This window comes from Chiloscyllium plagiosum, unplaced genomic scaffold (assembly GCF_037043375.1).
Source record: "Chiloscyllium plagiosum isolate Xiang-an unplaced genomic scaffold, Cpla_swu_hap1 HiC_scaffold_17, whole genome shotgun sequence".
Classification (NCBI taxonomy): Eukaryota; Metazoa; Chordata; class Chondrichthyes; order Orectolobiformes; family Hemiscylliidae; genus Chiloscyllium; species Chiloscyllium plagiosum.
Genome location: NW_028270155.1, coordinates 52,921,186 through 52,939,054, shown reverse-complemented (window position 1 = coordinate 52,939,054; position 17,869 = coordinate 52,921,186). Strand labels below are relative to the sequence as shown.

Here is a 17,869-nt window from a genome sequence, read left to right as displayed (position 1 = left end):
AGTTCTCCCTGTATTCCATGAGATCTAACCTTGTCAAAGCCTTACTGAAGTCCATAAAGATCGCATCTACTACTCTGCCCTCATCAATCTTCTGTGTTACTTCTTCAAAAAACTCAATCAAGTTTGTGAGACATGATTTCCCACGAAAAAGCCATGTTGACTATCCCGAATCAGTCCTTGCCTTTCCAAATACAAGTACATCCTGTCCCTCAGGATTCCCTCCAACAACTTGCCCACCACCAAGGTCAGGCTCACCGGTCTATAGTTCCCTGGCTTGTCTTTACCGCTCTTCTTACACCGTGGCACCACGTTTGCCAAACTACAGTCTTCCGGCACCTCACCTGTGACATCGATGATACAAATATATCAGCAAGAGGCCCAGCAATCACTTCTCTAGCTTCCCACAGAGTGCTCAGGTACACCTGATCAGGTCCTGGGGATTTATCCACTTTTAACTGATTCAAGACATCCAGCACTCCCTCCTCTGTAATCTGAACATTTTGCAAGATGTCACCATCTATTTCCCTACAGTCTATATCTTCCATATCCTTTTCCACAGTAAATACTGATGCAAAATATTCATTTAGTATCTCCCCCATTTTCTGTGGCTCCACACAAAGGCCACCTTGCTGATCTTTGAGGGCCCTATTCTCTCCCTAGTTACCCTTTCGTCCTTAATATATTTATAAAAACCCTTTGGATTCTCCTTAATAGCCAAAGCTATCTCATGTCCCCATTTTGCTCTCCTGATTTCCCTCTTAAGTATATTCCTACTTTCTTTATACTCTAAGGATTCACTCTTATCAATCCTGTCTATACCTGACATATGCTTCAGTCTTTTTCTTAACCAAACCCTCAATTTCTTTCGTTATCCAGCATTCCCTATAACTACCAGCCTTCCCTTTCACCCTGACAGGAATATAGTTTCTCTGGATTCTTGTTATCTCATTTCTGAAGGCTTCCCATTTTCCAGCCGTCCCTTTACCTGCAAACATCTGCCCCTAATCAGCTTTCGAAAAGTCTTGCCTAATACCATCAAAATTGGCCTTTCTGCAATTTAGGACTTCAACTTTTAGATCTGGTCTATTCTGTTCCATCACTATTTTAAAACAAATAGAATTATGGTCGCTGGCCCCAAAGTGCTCCCCCAATGACACCTCAGTCACCTGCACTGCCTTATTTCCCAAGAGTAGGTCAAGTTTTGCACCTTCTCTAGTAGGTACATACTGAATCAGAAAATTGTCTTGTATGCACTTAACAAATTCCTCTCCATGTAAACTTTTAACACTATAGCAGTCCCAGTCGATGACTGGAAAGTTAAAATCCCCTACCATAACTACCCTATTATTCTTACAGATAGCTGAGATCTCCTTACAAATTTGTTTCTCAATTTCCCTCTGACTATTAGGGTGTCTATAATACAATCCCAATAAGGTGATCATCCCTTTCTTATTTCTCAGTTCCACACAAATAACTTCCCTGGATGTATTTCCGGGAATATCCTCCCTCAGCACAGCTGTAATGCTATCCCTTATCAAAAATGCCACTCCCCCTCCTCTCTTGCCTCCCTTTCTATCCTTCCTGTAGCATTTGTATCCTGGAACATTAAGCTGCCAGTCCTGCCCATCCCTGAGCCATGTTTCTGTAATTACTATGATATCCCAGTCCCATGTTTCTAACCATGCCCTGAGTTCATCTGCCTTCCCTGTTAGGCCCCTTGCATAGCAATAAGACCCAGTCCAGGCAAGGTGCCACATGCATGCATGAACAGACATTACACAGAAATGATTAAGATTAGAAGGCTTGTCACAGATGTGAAGAGCACACTCCTTATGCCAAATTGATTACTATATTAAATGAATGAATATTGTTACGCTTGCATGGTAATGTTGTGTTATCTAACTAAGCAACTGTCAGGTCACAGATGGAAAGTTTCACTTGATCACAGCCCCAACATGCAAAGCATTCCACAGAGCAAGATACAAAAGGTCCAACAAAAGTCACCCATTATTTCAAAAAGTTTCTTTTGTGGGCTTCAGATGCCAAACTCTGGCTCATTATACTTCCTGACTGAGCAAGAAAGCTTGCATTAACTGATTAAAGAAAGGAGTAGACATTTAACAGAGAGACTCTGCTAGAAATATTCGGAAATTCAGATTCAGAATAAACAACAACAAACATAGCATGCTTAAAATGGACAGAAGTTATAAATACAATTTCAGAGATTTTATTTAAGACTCTGAAAGATGAAACTAACTAGCTTTCTTTTGACAACTGTTACTTAGAATAGAGTTGAAACTTTATTGCTGGAACAGCACAGCAGGTCAGGCAGCATCCAGGGAACAGGAGATTCGACGTTTCGGGCACAGGCCCTTCTTCAGGAATGAGCAGAGAGTATTCAGCAGGAGAAGATAAAAGGTAGGGAGGAGGGACTTGGAGGAGGGGCGTTGGAAATGTGATAGGTGGAAAGAGGTCAAGGTGAGGGTGATAGGTCGGAGTAGGATGGAGGCGGAGAGGTCAAGAAGAAGACTGCAGGTCAGGAAGGCGGTGCCGGGCTGGAGGGATTCGGCTGAGACAAGGTGGGGGGAGGGGGGGATGAAGAAACTGGTGAAGTCCAAGTTCATCCCCTGTGGTTGGAGGGTTCCCAGTCGGAAGATAAGACGCTCCTCCTCCGACCGTCGGGTTGTTGTGGTTTGGCGGTGGATGAGTCCAATGACCTGCATATCCTCGGTGGAGTGGGAGGGGGAGTTGAAATACTGTGCTACAGGGTGGTTGGGTTGGTTCGTCCGGGTGGCCCAGAGGTGCTCTCTGAATCGCTCCGCAAGTAGGCGGCCTGTCTCCCCAATATAGAGGAGGCCACACCGGCTGCAGCGGATGCAGTAGATGATGTGGGTGGAGGTGCAGGTGAATCTGTGGCGGATATGGAAGTTTCCTTTGGGGCCTTGGAGAGAAGTGAGGGGGGAGGTGTGGGCGCAAGTGTTGCACCTCCTGCGGTTGCAAGGGAAGGTGCCGGGAGTGGAGGTTGGGTCGGTGGGGGGTGTGGATCTGACAAGGGAGTCGCGGAGGGAGTGGTCTCTACGGAAAGCTGATAGGGGAGGGGAGGGAAATATATCCTTGGTGCTGGGGTCTGTTTGGAGGTGGCGGAAGTGACGGCGGATGATGCGCTGTACATGGAGATTGGTGGGGTGGTAGGTGAGGACCAGTGGGGTTCTGTCCTGGTGGCGGTTGGAGGGGCGGGGCTCAAGGGCGGAGGAGCGGGAAGTGGAGGAGATGCGGTGGAGGGCACCGTCGACCACGTCGGGGGGGGGGAAATTGCGGTCCTTGAAGAAGGAGGCCATCTGTGTTGTACGTATTTTGAACTGGTCCTCCTGGGAGCAGATGCGGCGGAGACGAAGGAATTGGGAGAATGGGATGGCGTTTTTACAGGGGGCAGGATGGGAGGAGGTGTAGTCCAGGTAGCTGTGGGAGTCGGTTGGTTTGTAGTAGAGCTGTGGGAGTCGGTTGGTTTGTAGTAGTCCACAACAACCCGACGGTCGGAGGAGGAGCGTCTTATCTTCCGACTGGGAACCCTCCAACCACAGGGGATGAACTTGGACTTCACCAGTTTCTTCATCCCCCCTCCCCCCACCTTGTCTCAGCCGAATCCCTCCAGCCCGGCACCGCCTTCCTGACCTGCAGTCTTCTTCTTGACCTCTCCGCCTCCATCCTACTCCGACCTATCACCCTCACCTTGACCTCTTTCCTCCTATCACATTTCCAACGCCCCTCCTCCAAGTCCCTCCTCCCTACCTTTTATCTTCTCCTGCTGAACACTCTCTGCTCATTCCTGAAGAAGGGCCTGTGCCCGAAATGTCGAATCTCCTGTTCCCTGGATGCTGCCTGACCTGCTGTGCTGTTCCAGCAATAAAGTTTCAACTTTGATCTCCAGCATCTGCAGACCTCACTTTCTCCACTTAGAATAGAATCAAATTAAAAAGAAACAACATCTTACATTTGAAAAAATATTTAATGACTTGAAATTTGGAAACTTAATTAAATGTAAACCCATTTCCACAAATTAGTTTATTTGGCCTTTCAAAATTAACTTATCCCATTGCCAGGATGATATCTGCAGACTGCAATGTGCACTTAGCATACAATTCACAGCGTAGACTATACATCAAATTAATTATAGATATAAAAGCAGCCAAAAAGCCATGTCGGAAGACAGCAGATGGAAGTTTACTTTTTAAAGAATGTCTTCATGGGATGTGGGCACTGCTGGCAAGACCAGCTCTTGTTCTCGGTCACTAATTTTCTTTCAATAGAGTGCCTTGCTAGGCCAAATCTGTGGGTAGTTAAGAGTCAACCACATGGTTGGGGCTGGAGTCAAAGCAGGCCAGATTGGCCTAGGACAGCAGATTTCCTTCCTTAAAATACACTGAACCAGAAGGTCTTTTACAATAGTCAATATTGGCTTTCAAGGTCACCAGTACGGAGACTAGCTTTATTTTCAATACTTAACAATGGAATTTGAATTCCACCAGATTTTGTGTCAGGATTTAAACCCAAGTCACCACAGCATTAGCTTGCGTCTCTGCATTACTAGTCCAGTGACATTACCACTATACCATCAAATTCATATCAATATTAACATTTTCAGGTACAGTTGGCTCTGCTATAATGTGCATTTCTTCAACGTGAATTGGTTATAACGTGATTGAAGAATTTAGACCATTAGTTCTGGAACACGAACTTTCCTTACCTGTATTGGCTATAATGCAATTATGGTCCCGTTGGTTTAAATGATGCTGCTACCAGGCAAATTTCTTTTTTTATAACATGGGATCGCATGGGAATGGAATGATCACGTTATATCAGAACAGATTGTACTCTGGGACGATTTTACATTAGACACAGTTACACTACAACCTGTGTGAAGCCCAGCTATGAGGGAATATCCAACTGCTCTCAGGTCATGTCTTCAATGCATTCCAGACTTAGTATAAGTTGTAACTCTGAAACTAGAGTACAATTGTTCATTATTTGTGTTGTAGTGGGCCATCACCTAAAGTTGATAAAATGGCCGCTTGTGGCTTTTTCTTATCAAACACAAAATGGATTATTCGTAGAAAGAAACATTAGGGAAGTTAATCAGGTTACTATGAACAGGCAGTTCTAAACATATAAGAATTCTAATAAGGGTAATTTTTGAAAGGCTTAGTTTAGCCACAGTGCCAAGTTTGTTATTTCATGAAAAGTGGAAGGAAATATCTGATCCTACAGTATTCTGAATTTTTACTTTTAGATAATTGTGGAGAAAACCAAATGGCCCTTCAAGCCTGCTCTTCTACCCAACAAGGTCATAGCTGATCTTTTCATGACCTCAGCTCCACTTAGCTGCCCTCTCACCCTAACCCTTAATTCCTTTACTGTTCAAAAAACTTTCAAAAAACATTTACTGAACAGTGTCAACTACTTTACTGGGCAGGGAATTCCAGATTCACAACCCTCTGGGTGGAGAAGTTCCTCCTCAATTCAGTCCTAAATCTGCTCCCCCTAATTTTGCGGCTATGCCCTCTTGTCCTAGTTTCACCTGCCAGTGGAAACATCCTCTCAACATCTATCTTGTCTATTCCCTTCATAAATTTTACATGTTTCTATTAGAACTCCCCTCATTCTCCTAAATTCCAATGAATATAATCCCAGTCTACTCAATCTCTCCTCATAAGCCAACACCCTCAACTCCGGAACCTCATCTTCACCCCTCCAGTGCCAGTCCATCCTTTCTTAAGAAAGGAGACCAAAACTGCAAACAGTACTCCAAAGGTATGGCCTCACCAGCACCCTGTACAGCTGTAACTTAACCTCCCAACATAAACTCAATCCCTTTAACAATGAAGGACAAAATTCCATTTGCCTTCCTAATTACTTGTAGTACCTGCAGACCAACCCTCTGATTCATGCACAAGGACACCCAGGTCCCTCTGCATAGCAGCATGCTGCAACCTTTTACCATTTAAATAATAGTCCTTTACTTCACATTTATTAACATTATATTCCATTTGCCAGACCTTTGCCCACTCAATTAAAGTATCTATGTTCATCTGCAAAGCTTCACGATTCTCTGCACACTTTGCTCTCCACTCCTCTTGCATCATCTGCAAACTCTGATAAAGTACATGTGGTCTCCAACTCCAAATCATCTATATAAATTGTGAATAGTTGCAGTCCCAACACTGATTCCTGAAGTACACCATTGATTGCCAACCAGAACAGCACTCATTTATTCCCACTCTTTGCTTCCTGTTAGTCAACCAATCCACTATCTATATTAATACTTTACATGTAACACCATGCATCTTTATCTTATGCAACAGCTTCTTGTGCGGCACCTTGTCGAACGCCTTTTGGAAATTGAGGTACACCACATCTACTGGGTCTCCATTGTCCACCTTGCTCATAATGTCTTCATATTATTCTGAAAGATTAGTTAAGCATGACCTGCCCTTCATGAACCCATGCTGTGTCTGCCCAACAGGAGAATTTCTATCTAGATACCCTGCTATTTCTTTCTTGATAATAGACTCGAGCATCTTCCCCACGACAGAGATTAAGCTAACTAGTCTATAATTCCCTATCTTTTGTCTACCATCTTGTTTCAACAGAGATTCACATTTGCTGTTTTATAACTTGCTGGAATTACCCCAGAATCCAGCAGGTTTTGGAAAACTACCACAAGTGCACTTGCTATTTCTCCTGCCATCTCTTTTAGTAACCTTGCATCAGGGCCAGGAGACTTGTCTATCCTTAGCTCTATTTGCTTGCCCAATACGGCCTCTTCCATGATAATGACCATTTCCAGGTCTTCACTTACCTTTGTCTGTGTCACTTAGAGTCATAGAGATGTACAGCATGGAAACAGACCCTTTGGTCCAAATCGTCCATACTGACCAGATATCCCAACCCAATCTAGTCCCACCTGCCAGCACCCGGCTCATATCCCTCCAAACCCTTCCTATTCATATACCCATCCAAATGCCTCTTAAATGTTGCAATTGTACCAGCCTCCACCACTTCCTCTGGTAGCTCATTCCATACATGTACCACCCGCTGTGTGAAAAAGTTGCCCTGTAATCTCTTTTATATCTTTCCCCTCTCTCCCTAAACCTATGCCCTCATATAATTCGTGTCATCCACTGTGAAGACCGATACAAAATACCTATTCAATGCGCCTGACCATTTCATCATATCCCATAATTAAATGCCCCTTCTCATCCTCTAAAGGACCAATTTTACTTTAGCCACTCTTTTTCTTTTTATATATGATTGGAAAGTTTTGCTATCTTTATATTCTGAGCTACTTTTTTTCCTCATGTTCTATCTTTCTGTTCTTTATAGCTCTTTTTATGGCTCTGTTGCCCTTTAAAACATTCCCAATTTTCTAGTTTCCACTGATCTTGGCCCCTTTTTATGCCTTGTCTTTCAATTTGATAGCCTCCCTTATTTCCTTAGACACCCATGGCAGATTACCTCTTTTCCTACAGTCCTTCCTTTACACTGGAATATACTTCTGCTGAGCACTTTGAAGAAATTGCTTTGGAAGCCCTCCATTGTTCAACTGTCCCACCATAAAATCTTTGCTTCCAGTCTACTTTAGCCAACTGCTCCCTTATCCTATTGTAGTGTCCCTTGTTTAAGCACAGGACCCTGGTATTGGATTTTATTTTCACATTCTCCATCTATATTCTAAATTCTACCATACTGTGAGCGCTCCTTCCAAGAGGATCTCTAACTATGAGGTCATTAATTATTCCTATCTCATTACTCAGTACAGATCTGGGAACAGATGAAGGAGAAAGCAATCCATTACATACTGTTCAAGAAAACTATCGTGGATACACTCTTCCTCAAGACTACCCTGATCGAGCTGGTGAAGATGTGGTTATGTTCCCTGATTATGTCCCCTGGATATGTGTAGAATTTAAACAAGCTTTGTTCAATGGCTTGGTAAAATTGTAAAGTGGTTAAATTTCACTCAACAGTGGAATTTGAATAGATGCTTTTATTAAGAAAATATAATTAGTAAAGGGAAGTGTTTAAGAGTAAAGATTTTAATTAAACAGACGAGGTTAAAATCAACTTATAGCATATAAATAACTGGTGTCGTAAACTGCAGTTGCAAGTCAGAAGGACTTGTATTTGATCTCTCAGGTTGAAGTGAGAGAGGGGTTGTTCTCAAATGGTCATCTGCGTCACAGTAATTTTATGTTTGAGTTGATTTTAAAGACTTTATAACAATTGTTAGAAATTAAATCTCCTTTCTTATCTGCCATGCTGACATTAGTACAGAATTTGGAACAGTTCTTAGTGAAAAGCAACTAAATAAGTTATTGGTAAATAATGCAGTGTGGAGAAAGTGAGGACTGCAGATGCTGGAGACCAGAGTTGAAAAATGTGATGCTGGAAAGACACAGCAGGCCCGCAGCATCAGAGCAGGAGGAGAATCGACGGTTTGGGCATAAGCCCTTCTTCAGGGTCTCTGAAGGACTTATGCCCGAAACATTGATTCTCCTGCTCCTCGGATGCTGCCTGGCCTGCTGTGTTTTTCCAGCATCACATTTTTCAAATAATGCAGTGTAGCTAGCAGATATCCTGGAAAGAATAAAATGGTCAGAAGCATTGTAAGATTCCAAAGACAGTTGATAGAGCTATCTTGTAGACATCATGAGTTTATGGGAAGACCTAGGGCTATCGATACCTAGGGCTAGTTGGCAATCATTGTTTATATGTTTACTGGATTGGATTTATAGATTAGGAAGATGTGGCTAACTATGATATCAATGTTGCATGTAATGTAATACAAAAGGGATAAAAATATTGTATTTTGTTGGGAAACTCAGAACATCATTGACTTCAGATCTGAGCTATAGTTAAACGTGCAACTGGGCCCAACATGAAAGCCAATTTCAGTGTGATCTCTGGCCTCTCCCACATATGTGGCAAAAGGTATCTGAATAAAAATCTCCTTTACTATGGAACACAGAATTTAAGACTTTTTTTTGATATTTTTTCCTACAACAGTCTGCAACCAAACTTAAAGAAATCCATAGAATGTAATATAAATAAAATGGTCAGCGGCTGAAAAGTGGTCAGAGTAACCAAGTAAAAATTTCAAACGAGTAGCAGCAAAGCACCACTGAAGTTGGAGTTGACTTGAATGCAGTACAGGCACTTTCTTCAGTTTAAGAAATCCAAGATGAAAGTGAAAACAAGTGGACAGTGAATATTAGAAATTAGGGAAACAAACCTTGGCATTTGAATCATCTACGTGGATAAGCAATTTTTGAAAACAATAACATTAATCACTGGCAAAACTCAGCAGATCTGGCAGCATCTTTGGGAAGATAGCAGAGTTAACGTGGATGACTCTTGTTTGAAGGCTAGTTTGGCAGACTTCACTTAGACAGCATACTGTGTCCAGTCAATTTTCTATTCAAGCATAGAACATCCAGTTAATTATCTTTTGATTTCTAAATAACACAATCTGGAAAAACAGATCACTGGAACCTTTTAGAAAATCTTCTGAGGGAAAAAACCTAAATTGTTCAGATGTTAAAAATACAGCTCTGATCAGTTTAGACATGAAGAACCTCGACTAGAATGATGATGATTTATTATTTGGAAAGCCATTTTTGCAAGACTATTTGCGGAAAGGATGTTACACAAAAGGATACAGTTTTCATCTCCATCTTGATTTTTTGGTGGTCCAGGCATGTTTAGCAAAACCAGTCTGGCATCGTGAGACTTATTTACAATGACTTCATTCAGTTTCACTGCTGTGTGCATTCTCCTTACGTTTGACTGGTCCCTGAAAAAAGGTAACCAACATCTGAGTTCAACACATTAGAAAGAATGCTAATGACATCAAGTTATGATAAAGTTAAGAAATTATTTCAGCTAATAACAACCACAGTACTGGAGACTGCAGTCAAACTGTATAAACGCAAGTTGGTTGGAACCATCAGAAATTATAGTGTCTTTAGAATAACCACCAAAACCTTGGTCAAAGTGATAGGTTAAGGAGGACAGTGAGGGGAGAAAGACAGCAAGGTGTAGGGAGGTTATTCCAAAGTTTACAGCCTAGACAACTGATGACATGGATGTCAATGGCGGAGCAAATAAAGTTGAGGCGGTTATGGGACCAGAAATTGAGAAGTACCAGTACCTCAATTGTTTGGCTGCAGAAAATTTTAAGAAAAGAACAATGCCAAAGAGTGACTGGAACACAAGTTGTTGCTTGATCAAGGGCCAACGTAGGTCAGTGAACAGAGTGACATTAAGGGGGAAAAAAAGACTTGGCAAGGACATGGGCAGCAGAATTTTGGATAATCTCAGGTTTGTGGAGGTGGAATATGGGAGAGCAGCCAGGAGTGCATTAGAATAGTCAAGTCTGGAGATAATAAATGAACGAGTATTTCAGTTACAGATGAGTGAATATAGAGTGGTCATCAGATGCTGATACAGAGATAAAAACCGATGCATTTAATGGTGAAGTTTATTACATACTCAAATGTGACACCAAGTTAACAAACTGATTAGCTGTTTCTCAGACTGCTACTAGGGAAATGGATGACAGTTAGTAGCTGGAGACAGAGTTTGGAGTATGCCCAAAATCAATGGTTTAAGTATTCCTAATACTTAATTGAAAACAATTTCTGTTCAGCCAGCACTGGACGCGAGCAATGTGATAATTTAGCAACATTGGAAGAGGGAGGTGAGAGATACTGTCAGAATACCGTACATGTGAAAACCATTGCTGTGTATATTTCACCATGTTTCTATTAAATATTTATGGAAGGCAAGAGGCCGATTGATAACATTCAAATTATTTGGGTGGGGTAAATTCTGCTCATAGGAAAAAGGTCAAAGCAGAACTCCAGAACATATTGGTTTTGTTTTTGCGAAATTCAGATGACTTCAGTCAATGTAAAGCTCCAAGAGATATAATTAAGGAAAATAAATTAGAGCAATGTAACTGCAGATTCAGTGAATCACCCTCTTAACTTTCTAAGGAGCAGCGAGTAGCACTGACTTGAGGTGTCAGCTAACCTTAAAAAAACTCCAAAATAACAATGCTTCCATGATATTCATAAGCCAAGTACAAATATGCCAATTCCCATTCAGAAGCACTAACAACAAATAAAATTTGGTCTTATTCCAAAAACTTAAATAAGTGGTAACATGTTATTGGCACTTTATAAATTTTTCTAGTTTTGAAATGTTTATTAATTGATCAAATTATTGTGCATTAATTGAAATATTGTGGTTGTCTTAGGAACCCTATTGAAGAAATGTAAATAAAATAAAAAGGTGTCAATATTCTAAATATTACCTGAAATGAGAGGTGTGAAACTAATCCTTTTTTTCAGGAAAACCAGGAAGAATAAGGGATGAGCTGATGGAAATGTTCATGATTACACTGATAACTATATAAAGATAAACAGTGATGCATGGGGTTCTTTGAGCCAGGAGTTCAAGGTTCAAGTTGCACTAGCTATGGAGGTGTGTCATAACATGTCCACACAGGTGGATTAAAACTGAGTGATGGATTGTTTTTCAGCAAGGTGGTAAGTAGGAACCCAGGTTTAGATAAATAATCAAACAGTAAATTAGAGCTCAGATATTTTTCCATACTAATATTAAAAATAGAATTCAGATATTAACTATTGCTGATGTGGAGTACAGAAATATTATTTACAGAGACCTAGACAATTGTTTATAAGGAGTAAAATATTAGATCATGAGAACAAGGTAGTGTGATTGAAAGAAGAGACTTATGAAAGAAAAGGCAAGCCTAGACTGGATAAACTGAATGGCATGTTTCTATACTATAATCTTCTGTAATTCTACCTCCCAGCCATAAAATAACCTGGCGACAAGCTATTCTCAAATTACTCAAAGTTACAACTTGACTAACTGACCAAACATCAACCACTAAAACAGGGCAATGGCTTATAACTTCGCATTCTAGAATTCAAGGACCAATGAATGAAGAAAGCAAACCAACAAATCAAATCAATGCATCATGGTTAATGTGACAATTCCTCTATTTCCACAATCAGTGTTCCAGTAATTAACTTATAAACTGAACTATGGGTTGAAATCACATTTGGCAAGTGCAGTTTACAGTTTCGCAAGAGTCACGTGATGGCAGTTTAAAAAAAAACTAGGTTCCAGTGCAACCACAGTAATCAAACTTTATACAATGACTAGTCTATAAAATTTGGTGTCACTATTGAACAATATAATTTAATGACTTTGATACTATTAGCAGGTTTAGGAATACTAACAAAAGAATGGTTGTTCCTCACAATTCTAAATGATCAGCCAGGGAAAAAAAGGTATAACTAGCTGATGGTTCAACAATACATTAAGAGGAAACTTAACATTTATAATTCACATAAATAGTCTCCCAAGGGACAGGACTGACACTTACGGTTTAATACTGATTAATTCTCTGAAACTGTTTGGTGTGGCGGCTCGAGTGCGATTTCTTTCAGACTCGCATTTTTCTTTTGTCCATGTCATCTGTATTCTGTCAGGGTAAACATGTATCTCCTCTTCTTCATCCGAGTAAACAATTCCTTGATGAATTATTGAATTCCTGTCCTTTACTAATTGAGCCTGGAAGTAAGCAAGCAAAATGGAATTTCTAACTATATTTGCTTTTAATTCATTCGGAGGAATAGGCATTGCTGGCAAGGTCAGCGTTTACTCCTATTGCTAAATGCTTGCAAGAGGTCATGGAAGGTTGTGTCTTGAAATGTTGCATGTACACCCAGAATTCTAAGTTAAGGGGAGATATTGGTCAGGGACAGAGTTTGGGGATTTCAGGTTTTGGAATCAGTGACAGGTGAAAGGCCAGCAATATAATTAAATCAGGAAAGTGCATGACTGAAGACAACAACTAGCAGATGGCTGGGTTCCTATATGACCATTTGCCTTGCTATTTTAGGTGGCTAAAAGGTTTGCAGGGTGTTCTTGAAGCTACCATAAAGTTACATTATGTCTTACACCCACAATTGTGCATTGGTAGTGCATGAAATTAATATTTAAGGTGGTGGATAATGTGCCAGTTAAGCATGTGAACTGTATTATTGAGTGTTTAGAGAGTTTGTTTAGAGATGTATACTGGCTTTCTGAAATAGAACACAGTTAATTGCTTTGCCTTGAATTGTGTTACTTTCCTTTGCATTTGGAGATACACTTAACTAAATGTGTGGAGAAAGCGCCTTCACAGTCATAACTTTTGTCTTGTAAATAATTGTAGGGAGTCAGATGCTGAATCACATATAACAGAGTTTGCAGCCTTTGACATGCAGTTTTAGCAACAGTTTTGGCATGTCTAGTGCAGACAGACCTCTCGTCAATGGTGATGTCATTGAATATAGAGATAAGATGGTTATAGCTGCTCTTAATGGATGATGGTCATTGCTGGGCACTTGGGTATGATATCACAACATCCATTGTTCACAGGTCAGCAGTTAGAAGGTAGATATGATAGGCCATGAAGTTACAGCTTGTGAAGGATTGCAATTCTGTTGCTGATGGTAATGATACAAACTTCAGTCCTATTATAAAAGTGTTTCCATGACAGTTTAATGAATTTTGAAAAACTGTATTTTAAAGGTTATCTTTGTAAAAACAAGAAACTAAGTTTAGTTGGAATTGTGGATTCAATTCCTCCATTATCCCTAGAGGAAACAACAGATGACAAGGCCAGACACTAACGACACATGGAATTCAATTAATGCCCACAAATCTAAATACAGATCGTTGCTTTCTGGAGGTCTGATTGCTTCTGACCTGAACATGTTTGCCCTGATTTGTTCAGTTGCCTGGGAATCAATCTTGCCACGTAGAAGGCCACTGTCATTGATCTGAGAAACCATGATCAATTATCATTCAGCCAGCCACTTGTTGCTTGCCAAATCTCTACTTATAATCAGTTCCTGGCTCTTGATCATCTGTAACTGGGCTTTCCTGACTGTTTGAACTAATTGCTATGTATATGTAAATAAAAAATTAAAACAACTAACATAATCATTATTGTTACCAGATCCATAATTAATCCACGATAAAGAGTACAGGCAAGCAGAGATATTTTACAATGGAATAGCCTGACTGTATGATGCTAGCAATAGGAATCCTGCATTTTTACCAAAAGCCAAGGTAGACAGACAGGAATTTTGTATTATAGGATTGTGCTCAGAGCCTAATGCCAACTTCTCAATCTAATAGCTGTACTCCAATAAAAGGAGCCTGACCTCTGGGTGTCACGAGGATCACAGACCCAAAATATATATGGCACAGATTAAGTGACCATGTATTTGAAACAAAGAGAACCTGGTTGGTTATTTGCATTCAAGGCTACACATTATATAGCAGTGGACAGCAATGATCTCAAGTCCTAGGGAAGTTACATTTCTGAAACAGAATGGTATAACATATGCAAAACATTGTGTTTGTTATAACCCAAAGTGCCATTGTCAGAATGGAAACAGAAACTGACGTTCGATTTTATTCATACATGCACCCTCATTACTCCCAGCCTTTTGCCCTTTGGAATCACAGAAGGAAAACAACGTATTATGATTGTAGAGTCTATAAACTACTCAATCAAGCTTGTTTGCAAGTGTAACTGCTCAGTTTGAGAAGCACCTGTACCTCAATTTGGAAACTAGAAAACACTTTGTTACTAATTACAATTACATAAAGGGTTTGAACCGAGAGCAGTCTCCATCAAGTAAACCACCTTTTTGTAAAGTCATTAAAATCAAGTGAGCAGGGCTTTCAACAAACAAAATATCTCACAGACAGACACCGTGGTTTGAATGCTGTAATATATCCAAATTAGATGAGGACCTGCATGCTTCTGAAGACAAAGATGTCATATCCACACCATATATCATCATTTAATATGGGGAATGATAAGTAAACACATTAAGGTAATTAGTTTAGCTTTGACTTCAGAACACAGATTCAAGCTTATGGTTCAGCAGAGCCCAGAGCTTAATTCAGAAGGTAGGACAGTTTATCCTAGCAGGAGAATCAAGTCATTTCAAGGGAACCAGTTATCTGAACAGCACTGGTCTCTAGTTAGGACAGCTAGGTTAGAAATTGTCACATCGTTAGAACTGAGAAAGTTCAAATCCAAAATTTAGAGACGTTCATCCCAGCAGACTCAAAGGAATCATTAAAAAATGGTCTCAACTATTAGGAGTGACATTTCTCTACGAGTGATTGTCTATAACAATGTACTATGACTGTAGCAATATCACACGGATGCAAAGGACGAAGGTTTCTTTTTCTGTCTCTGACTATTCTATCTAGAAATTAAATGGATACTGCTGGTGTTGTAACTTCATTTTGATGTTAATGTTAAGATCTTTCTAACTGCCTTCTAACTTCACGACTTTGTTGTTTATTTCTTCTTTTCTGTAATAAACTTACATTATATTGTTAAAGAAGATCTTCACCCTCAAAGTTTCAGTAACTAGCCATTATGTTAATCAACTGCAAAAATTAAAATATAATAATAATAATAATAATAATAATAATAATAACATATTGTCAAGTCAGGTTTCCTTCTAGGATCTGATTCGTCCAGTGTTGCCATCAGCTGAGATCATAATATTTTAAAGATATCTTCAAAGAGGTAGTTTGTTTCAAAATGTGACAGTCATGGAACAAGTTCAAAAACAAAACCAAAAATCAATAAACTTAGTTTGAGAATATTTATTGCCTACATAACGTGCCAGAACAGATGTGATAATTTACAAAATCTTTGTAGATCTGCACAGATCCAGAAACTTGACAAATTAGACTAAAGTTATTGCAGTTTACCTCTCTTTCTCGCTCAGTCTTCGATAGCCTCATTTGTCTTAACATCTGTGACCGTTGCTCCATCATAAGAGTCCTTTCATAAGTATAAGCTGAAATATCACTGCCGTGCTGAGAACAGAATGTGATGTTATTATTGTAAGTGTGTATTATTTTTATTAATAAAAAATGTTAATTCTGCAGACTGTGTCCTCCCAGGTTTGCTCCTTACCATTTCAACGACTTCAACTTCTGCTTCAATGCGCAGATGATAAAGAAATGTTGCAAGATCCTTTTTCATTTGAATACTATTGTCATCCATTTGGGCTACAGTGAAAATGCGCATTCTACATTTTTTCCAGACCTGTGCAGAATTACAAGCAAATCAGCTTTAATATCTGTGCAGCCACTGAAACAACATCCAAGAACACAAGACACTGAACATTATTTCCACAAAGGGGCTTGAATTCTGATAAAAAAGTAGAACACAACTTTCATTTCTCATCAGACAGTTGTACTTTTCATTTAAGAAGCATTTTTTAAAGTCAGACTAGTACACTGTGTTTTCCTTTTTAGACATCCCTGCATTTTGTACTTAACACAATGAATTTAAACACAACATTCCTTTTTCTCCCACTGCTTTTACAAAATATATTTCATATGATTTTTAAAAAATATATAAATTGTTGCCACGTTGTAGAATCCATATCAAGTGTAAAAACAGTATATTTTTATTTTATTGTGAACCTAAATGGGAAATGAACGGTTTTAAAAACAGGAGTCATGGAAGGATTGCTGTTTTTTAAAAGCAAGTAACCTGACATCCATTTAAGTGTTGTTCACATAATTCCAGTTCAAGCAATAGTAGAAACTTAGGTGCTGGAGCAAGTGGGCTGTGTATCACTGGAGGCTTAACCAGCAACAAGTAACTGATTGATAAATGCTCACTAGACCAAAGCTCAATAGCAAAGGTCTCTGCCTGACAACATCTATGTGACTGCCTGGGAGAAGCTATCAGGTCGCTGCAAGGTGAGGAGCTGTCTCTTTTCTCTGTAGCAAAAACCAACTTAAGGCTGAAGAAAGCTGGTTTATTTTTTCCTCGGCAGTTGCACCTAGTGGTGGCTCTTACAAAGTCCAGACTTTTCCTCCACTCATCACACATGTGTTTCTTTTACTTGTTTGTGTGCGTTTTGTGTGTGCATGTGTGTGCGTTCGCATATGCATGAAAGGGGGTGTTTATAAGGGGATTAGAATTTTGACGTGTGGAATCATAAGTTGATGGTTCATAATTGGGCTTAGAGGAAACACAAAAGAAAGCAGTACTCCAGGTGGGGAAATAGCAGAATCAGATGATATTCAATTATGATTAAAGCAGCTTTATCATGAGGTGAAATTTAAGATAGAGATGGCACAGAGTGAGAAGAAAAGGGAGATCATAATGGAATTGATAAGAATGGGAATGAGAAAACTATAACTAGAATTGAGAAAAGTAAGGGAAGAGAGAAAATGTAAATACAAGTTTAAAATAATAATTGAAACAGGAGATATCAGGTGCAGGCTCTGGTGGGGTGAATGTGAGTCATAATTTGAAGTCCAATAAGGGAATGTTTAGAATTGCACAGGCCCTTCAGACCATTTGAGAAAATGGCTAGACAAATTAATTGGGCACAAGAGGATGGACATTGCTCATGCAGAGTTCATTGACAGGTAAAGCACAGGAAATTTACACTTCCCTGTGAGTGAAAGTTTGTTGGGATAACAATGCTATAAAAATAAACCACACTGACTGCAAATCAGTTCGTACCTGATCCACATAGGCAAATATTCTGTAATTTAAAGAAGCAGCCAGGCCAAACCTATACTGAATTTGAAAAGGTTAAGCAAAGTACTTTTGGCAGGTGGATTTGGACGTATGAAACCACATACGAAACTCTTAGAAAAACTATGTTCCGACAAGAATTTAAAAACCCATTACTTTCCATAATAATAACCCATGTTGAGGACC

At 39.7% G+C, this 17,869-nt stretch overlaps 1 protein-coding gene across 2 annotated transcripts in view; it reads right to left on the bottom strand.

The window, feature by feature from the left end:
* slc12a4 (solute carrier family 12 member 4) overlaps positions 1–17,869 on the bottom strand; it is a 166,950-nt gene that overhangs the window by 4,565 nt on the left and 144,516 nt on the right. For both annotated transcript variants that reach the window (XM_043707017.2, XM_087995916.1), the window contains exons 20-23: positions 16,097–16,228; positions 15,889–15,996; positions 12,479–12,666; positions 9,717–9,850 (exon numbers count right to left, since the gene is read on the bottom strand). In XM_043707017.2, the coding sequence (XP_043562952.1) occupies positions 9,717–9,850; positions 12,479–12,666; positions 15,889–15,996; positions 16,097–16,228 (562 nt within the window). The remainder of the gene's footprint in view (positions 1–9,716; positions 9,851–12,478; positions 12,667–15,888; positions 15,997–16,096; positions 16,229–17,869) is intronic.